This window comes from Colobus angolensis, unplaced genomic scaffold (genome assembly GCF_000951035.1).
Source record: "Colobus angolensis palliatus isolate OR3802 unplaced genomic scaffold, Cang.pa_1.0 Scaffold209, whole genome shotgun sequence".
NCBI classification, from domain to species: domain Eukaryota; kingdom Metazoa; phylum Chordata; class Mammalia; order Primates; family Cercopithecidae; genus Colobus; species Colobus angolensis.
The window spans coordinates 756,984-769,900 of NW_012115255.1; the positions used below are offsets into that span (position 1 = coordinate 756,984).

Consider the following 12,917-nt stretch of genomic DNA (forward strand, 5'->3'; position numbering starts at 1 on the left):
GCTTGCCCTTTCCACTGCCACATCTCGACACCTGTTTCTTTGATCACCAATAAATAGTCTGGACATCCAGAGCTCAGGCCCTTCACAGCCTCCATACTCACAATGGCGCCCGGGTCCCACTTTCTCTCTCAAACTGTCTTTTCTCATTCCTTTGACTCTGCCGGACTCCATCACCCCCATGACCTGGTGTTAGATCCAATCACCCCGACATTCTAAAACTCCGTCTCTTCACTAAAATACCTGCAGATCTTTCCATGCCTCTGCATGTGGGTGTGCATCTGTGTAGGTGTGTGCACCACTGAATTCAGCTGGTTTGTTACATGGTGTTCAGTAACATGAATATATGATCATATATTTTCTTTCATTCAATTTTTATGCAGCTGGAAATATACCTGTAACATATGTATCTAAAAAGAAAATGGAGGATCAAAAAGCACATATACTTAAAATTTTAAGACCACCTAAATACCTTCCCAAAAGAACATATTTTGCACTCCACTAACAGAACAGGAGTATTATTTTCTCATCTTCTAGAAAAGCACCTCACACTGGCTGTATGGGGTCGTGGTTATATATTTAATGACCTACTCTGCACAGTAACCCTGTGGAGATGGGAGCAGCATCATGACCCTACCGTTGAGCAGACGGGGCAGGGCAAGGAGGGCTGAGTGCTGCCTAAGGCCGCTGCTGCAGAGCCGAGCCAGCGCCAGTCTCAGGCTGGCTTCAGAATCTGTGCATCTGACCACAGCGTCAAGCTGCCTCGGCAGTCCCCATCTCTGCACACTCTTGCCAACACTCAAAATGCTTCCCAATTTGTTGAGTAAAACACCACTTGTTCCAATTTGTGTTCCCTATATTATTAAGCAAGTTACATGATATTTACCTCCATCAACACCTTGTTAGGAAGTAAAAATCCCAAGTACGTAGACAAGGCGAGGAAGGGAAGAAGCAGTCCCCAAAGGCAGAATTCAGGGGGATTTAAAAACATCCGCCCGAATAATCAGTATCAGTGCCCTAAATAATGGCTGATAAAGGTATCCGCCCATTCATCAACTTCCACACTCAGTTCCAAGGTGAAATGATGTTCAAGACCAAGCAGCTTTGTGCGTCTCATGAAGAACATGAATTCCAGGAGGGACCATCTCGGTGATCTCTGGGAATGTAAGGAGGCAGCATCCACTCTTGGAGACACGGAAGGAGCAAAATACAGAGCTACATATACAATACCACGATGACGTGCAAAAGGAAAACGAGAAGAAAACGAAAGGACAACAGAGTCTGGATGTTCTGTTGCCTCCGGATCTCACACTGAAATGTGACATCCAGCGCCGGAGGCGGGCCCGTTCTCGCGGTAACGCGAGAGTTCTCTCTGAGTTCACGTGGGATCTAGTTGTTTAGAATAGAGCTGGGCATCTCCTCTCCCCTCTCGCTCGCTCAGTCTCTCACCAGGTGACACACGGGCTCCCACCTTGCCTTCTGCTGTGATGGTAAGCTTCCCGAGACGTCCCCAACAGCTGAGCAGATGCCGGAGCCATGCTTCTCTCACAGCTGCAGAACTTCGGGCCAGAATAAACCTCTTCTCCTTGTAGATTACCCAGTCTCACACATTCCTTTATAACAATGCAAACAGACCAACAACAAGGAGAGAAGCAGGCCAGACCTCGCAATGTGGCCTCACAAGGAACGTGCGCTATGGCTTCCATCAAACCACTGCACTGCTGACTTGTCATAGCGTTTCCAGCCTCTGGAAAACATTCCATAAGCCTTGCCTGCATAACACCTTGAAGGAGCGGCTCCTATCAATTTCATGAACACGTCCAGTTTGCTACTCCTGACCACAAGCAGAGCCCGGCCAGGCTCAGGACCATTAACACAAAACAAACAGATCAAGTAGTAAACAAGCCTTACCAGCCTCCAGCTCTAGGGCTTACCAGAGGAGCCGCACTGCACCTGCACCGCTTCAGTGCCGCCTGTTATTTGCTGAATCCCTGAGGCAAGTGAGTTAACAAGGGTCTTTTTCATCTTACACGGGTGCTCTCCAATCTAGTAATTCTCCGCTTAGCAACAGCAGCACATTTGGAGAACAAAGAGTTAAGCTGCAGACCCCTCCTCCCCCCAGCAATCTTTACACAGCCTGTCTTTGCAACAGATCACACACAAAACACGCCTGTAGTCATGTAACTGTGGTAACGGCAGCAACACCTGCTGAAGTCTTACTGCGAACCAGGCGTGTTTTTAAGTGCTTTGTGTGTATGAACCCACGCAGTGCTCACACGGGCCTCTGAGGGGGCTACTGCTGTGATTCTCATCTACAGACGAGGAATCTGAAGGGACTGAAGGTGAAGCCCCACCCACGTCACAAAGTTGGCACGAGATGAGCATGAGAAGGACCCAAGCCGACCTCGGGCCCTGACAGAGCGGCACAGAGGAGGACCCAGGCTGACCTCGGCCCCCGACAGAGCAGGCAGAGAAGGACCCAGGCCAACCTCACAGAGGAGGGCCCAGGCCAACCTCGGCCCCCGACAGAGCAGGCAGAGAAGGAAGGAGGTGGCGCTCATCCCATGCCTGACGTTCCCCACGCTGGCGTCAAAGCACCTGCACGACGTTGCTTCTTTGGGAAGACGCATTCGGGTTCCAGACAAAATGAGAAGTTACCGGGAAGCCTGTTTGAGAGTGGAGGGGTGTTCCCTTCCGAACTGGCAGCCAGAGCCCTGAGGAAGTGTCTTTTTTTTTAAAAAACAGGGCAGCTGCTCTGGTCTTGAATCACCATTCACCACCAAAGGTTTTTCTTTTAGACGAATGTAAATCAGCCTTGTTGAAGGTGCCTGGGCACACAGAACACAGAGCATGTCCTCTGCTTTCTTTCCTCCCTGGGCCACTCTTTAACAGCAGCAGAATGCCCTTATACACTCATAGTACCCGGTAAAAATGCCCTTTAAAGGACAGGGAGCAGGTAAGCTTGTGAACTCATTTCAGCAGAAATAATATTTTCGGGAAACACTTCTCCACCATAAGGAGAAATTCAGTGAAAAATGTGCATGTACAATGTTTAGTGTGACAGACTTTCAAAACCACAACAGATAACGGAGGTTGTGATTTTTAACAGGAAAAGATACGACGTAAAAGCAGCCAGTGTATTAAGTTATGAGTTGATTTAATGTAACATTCTTCCTTTTCTCTAATAGGAGCAATGTATGCCCACGAAAAACGGCCCATTTTAAAAGCTGCGCAGCACAGACAGTGAGCAGCCTATCACCACCGCCTCGCCCGCCCTGTGTAGCGCAGCACAGACAGTGACTGCCCATCTCCACTGCCTCGCCCGCCCTGTGTAGTGCAGCTTTTTTTTGGCACTGAATATACTATTTACAGATACTTAATTTTTTGTTACCAAAAATGGGATCACACTATGTAAACTTTTTTGCAAACTCTTTCTCATAAGCCTTGGCCACCTTTCTGTTTCCATGGGAGGTTACAGGCTGAAACTGGGGGGACCCTGTGGGGAGGCCCCTCCTCTGCCACATCTTCTCACTGAACCGCGAACCTTTGCCACAACAAACTTCTCGTGTAATTCACCACAAAACAGAACAAACTGTAAATGCAGGTGGTCGGGTGAAATTAAACAGGAAAACCTGGTTTGCTTTTCAATGCTGCCTAATTGTCAGGCTCTGGTTCAGGTGATTTTCATCTCAAAACTATTCTATAGAGAATTTCAAAATTGTATCCCTCTTTTTAGATACAATTACACAGTTTATCTTGCTTTCCCTTACATGCTGGATTATGGAGCTTGGGTCTGACTTTCCTGAGCAGTCAGAAGTACCCCCTTTGGAACCACTTTGTCTCAGAGCTATGCTCTTTTCTCCTGTCACTCATCCAGGCACCATCCGCACCCAGTGGGCACCAGACAGCACCCTTCTCCCTGTGCACACCTCTTCTTTGATTTTCTCCCGGCTAACTTCTAGCTCGGACACTTTCAAAAAATGGAAGATGGCTGTTATGACAAGGTGGCAAAAGACAAGATTCTATCTTTTCTGGAATTACTGTTTCATTGTTTTACATGAATTTTTGCCTTTTCGTTACTAAATTATCAGGAGAGCCGAATAATACTTTGTAGTTACAAAGCTAAAAATTATGTTTTTCAGTTCAATAAACATTTCCACAATGTAGCTTTAAGGAAATCAATTCTGTCACATCTACATTCTAGAGATGGTAACAGACTCAAATGGCAGGAGGTGTAGGGAGAGATGGTAACAGACTCAGACAGCAGGAGGTTTAGGGGATACTTGTAGCCAGGAAACAGTTTCCTGGTTTTCGCCTTGCAATTTGTCCTTTAAAAAATCTCTGATGAGTCTAGGCACCACAAACTCCTATTTCCCCAATATTTCCTACTCTAAAACTAGTATCAGTAGAAAAGAAAACACAAAATATAACAGGACAGTGACAGTTTCAAAGAGAAGAAAATACTTTAAATGCCTGGGTGAAAATACAGCTCACATAGGAAGACTGAGCAGACCTCACTAGAGCACGTGACTTCCTGCCACCCCTTGGCTGACACGCGTGAACACGAGGGTGAAAACAGACACACGAAGGCAGACACATCAATACAAACATGAAGACAGGCATACACAGGTGAAGACAGCCATGAAGAAAGGCAAGCATGCATGAACATGCATAGACACGCATGGACAGAATGCATAAAGACACATGAACAGACATGCCTAGACACACGTGAAAGACATGCATAAAGACACGTGAACAGACATGCCTGGACACACATGAACACATACATGCATAGACACGTGAACACAAACATGCCTGAGGACAGGCACGTCTCCAGCCCTTGTCCCTTCAAGGTCTCCGACTCGTTTTCAAAGAATCTCAGCCACCCTACAATGAGTGCTGGTCATTCTTTTTTGGCAACTGGCCTTTCTCTGAGGGGAGAACCGACGGTGTAAGTTCCGGCAGCAACCTGCCTCCAGCGCTGGGCAACCTGAGGGAGGGCACAGTACCTGGAGCCCAGGCGCCAGGCTGCTCCCACATACCCCCCCATCGCCAGGGCTGCTGCTGGCTCCCGTGCGCCATACCCTCCCCAACCCCTTAGAGCCGCTACCGGCTTCTGTACGCTGTGCCTCCCCTACCCCACCCCAACCTCTTCCCCATCGCCAGGGCTGCTACTGCTCCCGGAAGCGCCTGTGCATCCTGCCTATTTATCAAGCAGGACCCTGGAGGTTCCATCGATCCTGTGAGCCCCAGAACCTTCCAATGTGCTCTGTTTTGCATGACAGACATTCTACGTTGCTTCCAAGAGTGACATTAAGATACTCCAAAGAGGCCAGGCGCGGTGGCTCAAGCCTGTAATCCCAGCACTTTGGGAGGCCGAGACGGGCGGATCACGAGGTCAGGAGATCGAGACCATCCTGGCTAACACGGTGAAACCCCGTCTCTACTAAAAAACACAAAAAACGAGCCGGGCGAGGTGGCGGGCGCCTGTAGTCCCAGCTACTTGGGAGGCTGAGGCAGGAGAATGGCGTGAACCCGGGAGGCGGGGCTTGCAGTGAGCTGAGATCCGGCCACTGCACTCCAGCCTGGGTGACAGAGCGAGACTCCGTCTCAAAAAAAAAAAAAAAAAAAAAAAAGATACTCCACAGCTAGTAGGCTATGGGCACCTCTGTCAGACCTGGGGCTCTTGAAGGCCCTGGCCCTTGACAGCCTGGAAGATCGACTCATAGCCCCGATGTCCACGCCCGGCCCTGCTGGCACCTGCAGCCCTGGGTGGCTTTCTTGTGAGTGCCTCAGCTTCTGATTTATCTACTCTTTTATGGTTTTTTTTTTTTTTTGGCAGAAGAGAATCACTAGGTGACACATATTCCAGAGAGGGCCAAAATTCTACAAATAGTAAGCAAATGCGTCTGCAATTTTATCTGCATTCTACTGCAGATAATCGTTATTCTTTTTTTAATTAAATAGACCGAAAGCCAAACAAGCAACCAGCTGCAACTCAGCATTGGAAGTTCAGTCTCTGCTTCGCTACCAGGAGCAGGGGCTGTCCCTGGAAGATGCTTCACACACAGGACACAAATGCTTAGATCACAACACCGAGGAAACGCCCATCCTAGAACCCCTTCAAATAGGCATCATCCATCCTCTACAGACCCTTCTCTGCAACAAAACGGGAACGTAGCACTTGTTTTTGTTCTTTAAAAAACATAAGGAGTAAACGAAATGAGAGCACTGTGCTGCCTCCCATGCTGGACATGACGACATTTAAGAAGGCATTTTGTTCTCATGCCAAAACCTGCAAGCCATTTTTCAGTTAATAACCTGGCCTCTGACCTCTCCTACGTGGAAAGTTCACCTCAAATCTTAAGACAGAATACACTGAGTTCACAGTCACCGGCTCGTTTTCCAAAAACACGCATCTGTCCCAACCCTTCTACGGCACACATTGTCTGTTCACACATTCAGACAACAATGCAGAGAGGGGTGTGTTGGTGGAAATGCAAGTACGAGTGCTGCTTTCATCAAATTTATTCAAGAGTGACTTAAACATCAGGGTAACGAAAGATACAGGTTCTAAGGACCAGCACTGGTTTCTCTCCTCAAGATTTTCACCACCGAGATGGAGCTGCTGCCTAATTCATCTCAGGCAATTAGGGAGTCTAAGCACAATGGCCAGTTACACAGACTATTCTTTCGTCAAGCATCGGCATTTAACAGTTTATGCATCATATGCATGATAACTACATAAAAAGACAGTCTTGATGAGACTGAGAACGACGGGGGGCAGGGAGAACCGGCACGGGAACACTTGGGGGGCTGCTGTTTGTTTTCAGGACACTGTCGTTCCTAATTCAACTTGGAATGCTAAAATTGTATCTTGTAATCCTTCTCGGTCCTTCAATTTGTTGAGCCCAATCATGCCAATCAGAAAAGTGGCACAGCCGAGAAAAGTGGCACACCCGAGCAGAGCACTGAAGCCAGCTCCAGGGAGGCAGCTCTGGAGAGGGGCTGCTGTAACCCACGGTGGGCCGTGTCCAGAGACCACTCCTCCAGACACTGCGCGGGGTGCGGGCCGCAGCCGACCCGACGTCCGTGCTCACCTGCACCAGCGGGCGAGACACAGTGGGAGGGAGACATATCCTGCTCTTGTCACCTCTGTTTGTGTCCCAGTCAGTGCCTGCCCTTCCACAGTTCTGCCTATAATCATTTAAAAACCACACACTGCTACGGGAAGCCTGTTGCCAGCAGGCCTCCTGCACTCATCTACACTCCAGAGCTCACCTCACAAGAATGGAAGGACCCTCTTCTTCCCCACCACTGGGAGTATTGCTGTGGACACGCTGCCCCAGACCCCCGCACCACACCTCCTTCTCTCTCGCCACCCCTTCCTCTGGACCAGCCTTGGGTGGGCTGGTGACAGCCGACACAGGAACGCAGCTTCTCTGCAGGAGCCTGTTCTCGGCAGATGCTACAACAGCATATTTAGGCCGTCAGTGGCACCTACGTCAACCAAGTAAAATGAAAACAAAAACCCAAACGCACCCATGGCTCCACTTATGTAAAATGCCAAGCGTGTGCATATCACATGCATAAACACACGTGAGGTTTGCCCTTCACTTCTGGTGAATGACATGGGATTGTCAGAGCAAAGTGTACGGGAGGCAACTTTCTGAATTTACCCACTTTAAATTTTACTTTCATTCACTCAAAAAATATGCATCAGGCATCAACTATACACCAGAGACAGACAATGAAAAAAATAAATATACCAGTAAATCCCACAGCACATGGAAGTCAGTAGCACTGCAAGAAAAGCAGGCTGATGAAAACGGACTCTATCCCACCCCAGATGAAACCAGAGGCTGGTACACGCACGTGGAAATCAGAGTAAATTCCTATCCCACCCCAGAGGAAACCAGAGACTGACACACGCAAGAGGAAATCGGAGTAATTTCTACCAACTGCAAGGACAAGATATGATGATTCCATGAGCCTCTAGACAGTTCCACTTATTAAGGAATTACAGTGAAACTGCAGAGAGTGATGCATGTCTTTTAATGAATGAATCAACATACAAACAGAAATAAACTCATCTTGAAAGGTTAGGTCCCGCTTTCCCCCTCACCCTCAGCGTTCACCGTTAGGGTTTCCCGATCTCCCTTCGCTGCTGAATCAGGACTGTCTCTAGGTTAGTTACGTAAATCGACAGGGCCCAGTACCTCCGGATGGCCACAGTGAGGGCCTCTGGCGAGCTGGCGCAAGGACAGATGACCTCCTGTCGAAGGCCTTTACTTTGGAAGACATTGAGAAATGCATCGCAAGAAGAAATAGACCCTAGAGTGAAAGAGGGACAATGATCAGACAGCTGAAGCTGTGATTGATTCCAGAATCCCACCACAGAGACAGTTCTGAAGCTGTGGTTGATCACAGAATCCCACCACAGAGACAGTTCTGAAGGTGGGACTGAGGCACAAGTGGATCTAGGCAGTATGGAAAAATATTTAATACAATTTATTATTTACGTTACACTGAAAGTGGACATTCTCAAACAGAACTCAAGAATTTAAAGAACTCAACCTCCACATTTATGACCCCTTTTCTGACAGATGAACTTACTTTAGTAACTTTTCTGAGACTTGTTCCACTGTTTTCAGTATGGAAGTTCCAAGACAGGGGTAAATCTAAACCAAATGAAGAAAACTTTCCTCTCTATTAAATGATGAGGTGGAGGCATAATTATCAAGAACATATCTGCTAAACTATATCCAAATATGGACATACTTTCCTTTATGCAAGATGTATTGTTTTGTAGAGTTACATTGTTTTGTAGAGTTATGGGTTAAAACAATTGTTTATTAAATTAGCTCAGGATTTTTGAAATTTTATATTTGAAAACTGTTTATAAAACCTATTTATGAGTCTGCTTTTGTATATCAGGCATTAAAGGAGTTTATGCTGCTTTAACTTACAAACATAAATGTTGCATATTTCATAAATGCGGTCAGAAACCTTTCATTAATTTCACTTTGCTTCTAAGCTTTATATACTTTTCTCACAAAAGCAGGCTAGCTAGGTTCTCGTTTCAGTTGGCTGAAATATTTCTCAAGGTGTATTTCTAGTATTCTGTGGAGCCACTAATTTACTTTATCTGGGTATTTTTGTTAGAGGATATGATAATGAAATTACATGTAAAATGACCAATTAATTTACTGATCAAGAAAACTACTACAGACCGTAAAGTACGAGCAGTCAAATATTTCCTGATATTTCCTTATTACCTGCTTAGGGTTTATTTCATTTCCTCCTCATGAAAGTTTATGACTTGAGCACCGTTTTACAGCCGGGGAAACAGGGTCACCAAAGGCACTTTCTCTACAGAATCAAGATATCCTCTGAACCCCAGGGCTGTGGAGTCTACAAATGCCTGTGTTCTTATTAAGCCATCGGACCTCTCGGCCAGAGTGAGAGATACGGGTTGGTGATTTTAAGACAACTTCTTTACTAAGATAAGGATTAGAAAAAGAAAAATCAAAGCATAAAGAATGAAACCGGGGGGGGGGGGGGGGGGAAAGACTCCACAGCCTGCCTAGTTCACACGGCTCCTCACTTACAGGGGTTCGCGCCGTCCGCCACGATCAGCATTCGCAGAGAGGAGAGGTTGATGTCTCTCTGATCTCTGTGTGCTACTAATGCCCAATGCATATCCCTCGATTTCACACACGCCACTTTTGCTAAAAGAAAAATAGAAACAGGTTAGTGTGTGCCACCGTCAGATCGCCCCCTATTGAAAGAGAGAGATCGTCGTGAGTGGTGGGGAAGGGTGAAGAATCACTGTCGCCTGGCCCCCACGAGCCTTGTTTTGTTTTGCTTTTTAATATCAATCTCGGCTCACAGCCACCTCCTCCTTTTCCTGGGTTCAAGTGATTCTCCTGCTTCAATCTTCCGAGTAGCTGGAATTATAGGCGTGCGCCCCCAGGCCCAGCTAATTTTTGTATTATTAGTAGAAACGGGCTTTCTCCATATTGGCCAGGGTGGTCTGGAACTCCTGACCAGGTGATCCACCCCCTTTGGCCTCCTAAAGTGCTGGGATTATGGCGTGATCACCGCGCCCCGCCAGACCCACCTTTGTACTGGCAGACCTTCTGGATCCAGGAGAGAGGGTTCACCTTCATCAGCGAGTACGGGATGCTGATCACATGCATCATGTTCATGACGCTCTGCAATCAACACAGGAACACACAGGGTGAGCACGCAGGGGCACGCGGAGGAGCAGCTCTCGGCCAGCGGGAGGGACGCCAGGCCGCACAGGGGCAGCGGGAGCCCTCAGAGTGCTGCAGACACCAGGCCGCACGGCCCCTGGAGGCTCCTTAGGGTGGGGCTGGCAGGGACGGCAACTACAGAGGGGCATGGCAGAGGAGCAGCTCTCATGAGTGCCGTGGACACCAGGCCACATGGGGCCCCAGAGGAAAAGGAGGAAAAGGAGGAAGAGGAGGAGGAGCCGCTTGCAGGAAGCACCACAGACACCAGGCTGCATGGGCCCAGAGGAGGAGCAGGGACTCTCAGGAAGCAGCACAGACACCAGGCTGCACGGGCCCCCAGGGAAGGAGGAGGAGCAGCAGCAGCTCTCAGGGAGCACTACAGACACCAGGCTGCACGGGCCCGGAGGAGGAGCAGTCGCACAGGACCCTGGAGGCTCCCTAGGGTGGGGAGGGCGGGGACGGCTGGTCTGCATGAGTGTGGCCCAGTCGGGTCTGGGTGTAATCCTTTAAAGCATGTCCATGGGAAAGTGACTCCCAAAGTCTCCCTTGAACTCCACTGCTTTCCCTAAACTACTGCTGACAGAATTAAATCATTTAAGTCCAAATCCTTTTTAAGATGACACCTTTGGTGAAGGATCGCCATTTTCAACAGGCTTTTGTATCCTCGAAGCCTAATTCCTCCTAGTGTGTTACGCTTTTACTTCACAGAACCCGTCTTGAGAACCGCACGCTGCTCTGAAACGCGGGGCCGAGGGACGCTCACATTCTGGCTCTGGCCAGGCCTTGCTGCAGCAGATTGTAACTCCTGACAAAAATAAACTAGGACCACTAGCTAGTACCTGTACGCTGCTGCATGCTGAGGCTGGGACTCTCACCTGCCTCACGCCACAGCAGTCAGACCAGGCACCACCTGGTGGGCTGTGCAGCGGGCTAGGATTCTTGCAGTCTTGTAGGCTATGGGTTGGGGGCAGACAAGTGGGCACAGACCCCTCTGCAGAGCCACTGGCTCAATGCAGGAAGCTCCAGATGAAAGCGGAAAGACAACGTGTGCCTTCCTTCCTCACAGCTCCACCGACTCCCTCCCCACTCTGTGCTGGGGTTTGTGAGGGCATCTTAAAAGCTGCTGCTGTCTGCTCAGAGACCTCGCCTTAGATGCGACAGTGGAGAGACTCACACCCGCCAGGGCTGCCGGCCGTACCCCAGAGCACAGAGCAGGCAGGCTGGTACCACTAGCGGGAGCCCCTCAGAGAGGCGGCCCCACGACGAGGCCTCGAGAGCAGGGTTGTGCGGACAACGCCACAGTCAGAAATTCAGGGGTTCTAATGACGAGAGTGACTAACAGCAACAGTGACGTAGCTATTTGTTCTTTAGGACCTGATCATTGAATCACATGTGTCAAACGTCTAGGTGGAGTGGGTGCTTAAACTTTAGGCCACATAATTCTCACACCAGCCACGTCAAATAGGATTGTCGTTCCCATTCACAGACAGGAAAACTGAGGTTCAGATTTGAGAAGGGACTTAGATGCACGTGTGATATGCCTGAGTCACAAAGCTAAGAAAGGAAAGGCTGAGACACAAGCCCAGGTCCTCCAGCCCCAAAGCCGGGCTCCCCACTGCAGCAGCACACAACGGTGCTGGGACCACACTGCTCCATCCATCCCCTAACGGCATCAGACTTGAGAGACGACCCGCATGTATCACAGAAGGCAGCCAGGTGGGCTGCTCTGGAGCCACAGATATTTGGTCTAGGAAATGCTTGCCGGCTCCTTTTCACATGAATTCTGGTTCGCTGAGAAACGGCAAACCCTGTATTCATATGCCCATCACTCATGTGACAACTACTAGAATTTTCTACCACCAAAAGGTAAGAAGCTTCAGCATAACAAATTATTCAAAAGAAAAATGAGTGAAAATTACCACATTGGAAACAGACGGGGGGAGCGGCTAAGCAGTCACGTTCCACGTAGCTTTTAGGTGCCAAGCCTGCCTTAAACAAACAACACAGTTCCTTCCCCATGAGAAGTGCCCAAGCCCGGCACGGTCATCCAGGGCACTCGTGACTGTGAGACAATCATTTCCCTGCAACGCACACTGACTGTCATCCTCAAGGCCAAATCTGTCAACTACTTTTCCCCGCAGGGTAACACAACAGCAGGCCCCGCTGACTCAAGATACAACAGGAACGTGCAGCTAACCGGATGTACGGGACAGTGATCCACACACCAACCAACCTCTGATGTTACGCTAAGATACTGAGCGCCAAAGTGCGGGAAGAAAGATCGCGATCTCCGCAGGAGCCCTGGAAGGCTGTTTCAGCAACTGTAACCTCAGTCCACATGTCCAAGACCCTCAAACCAGTGGCTGCTGAAGCAACTGGCTTTGTGGTGCAGTCGTGGACCACGTTAGTGGACAACACCGGTCGTCTAACAGGAACGATTTTCTCTTCACTGTGTGGGAGGAAGCAACTTGCCCAAGTGAAATGTGTGCACACCTAGGCATTTGTATTCCGACACCCAGCACGCTCCTGTGTGGACAGGCTGGGCAGGAGGGGGACCCCTGTATGGACAGGCTGGGCGGAGGGGGACTCCTGTGTGGACAGGCTGGGCAGGAGGGGACCCCTGTGTGGACAGACGCGGCTGGGGGACCCCTGTGTGGACAG

At 49.1% G+C, this 12,917-nt stretch overlaps 1 protein-coding gene across 1 annotated transcript in view; it reads right to left on the minus strand.

Moving 5' to 3' along the window:
• DIP2C (DIP2 disco-interacting protein 2 homolog C (Drosophila)) overlaps window positions 1-12,917 on the minus strand; it is a 263,569-nt gene that overhangs the window by 94,756 nt on the left and 155,896 nt on the right. Inside the window, exons 15-19 of the mRNA XM_011942302.1 lie at window positions 11,141-11,210; window positions 10,304-10,694; window positions 10,121-10,214; window positions 9,609-9,728; window positions 8,217-8,331 (exon numbers count right to left, since the gene is read on the minus strand). Of these exons, the coding sequence (XP_011797692.1) occupies window positions 8,217-8,331; window positions 9,609-9,728; window positions 10,121-10,214; window positions 10,304-10,694; window positions 11,141-11,210 (790 nt within the window). The remainder of the gene's footprint in view (window positions 1-8,216; window positions 8,332-9,608; window positions 9,729-10,120; window positions 10,215-10,303; window positions 10,695-11,140; window positions 11,211-12,917) is intronic.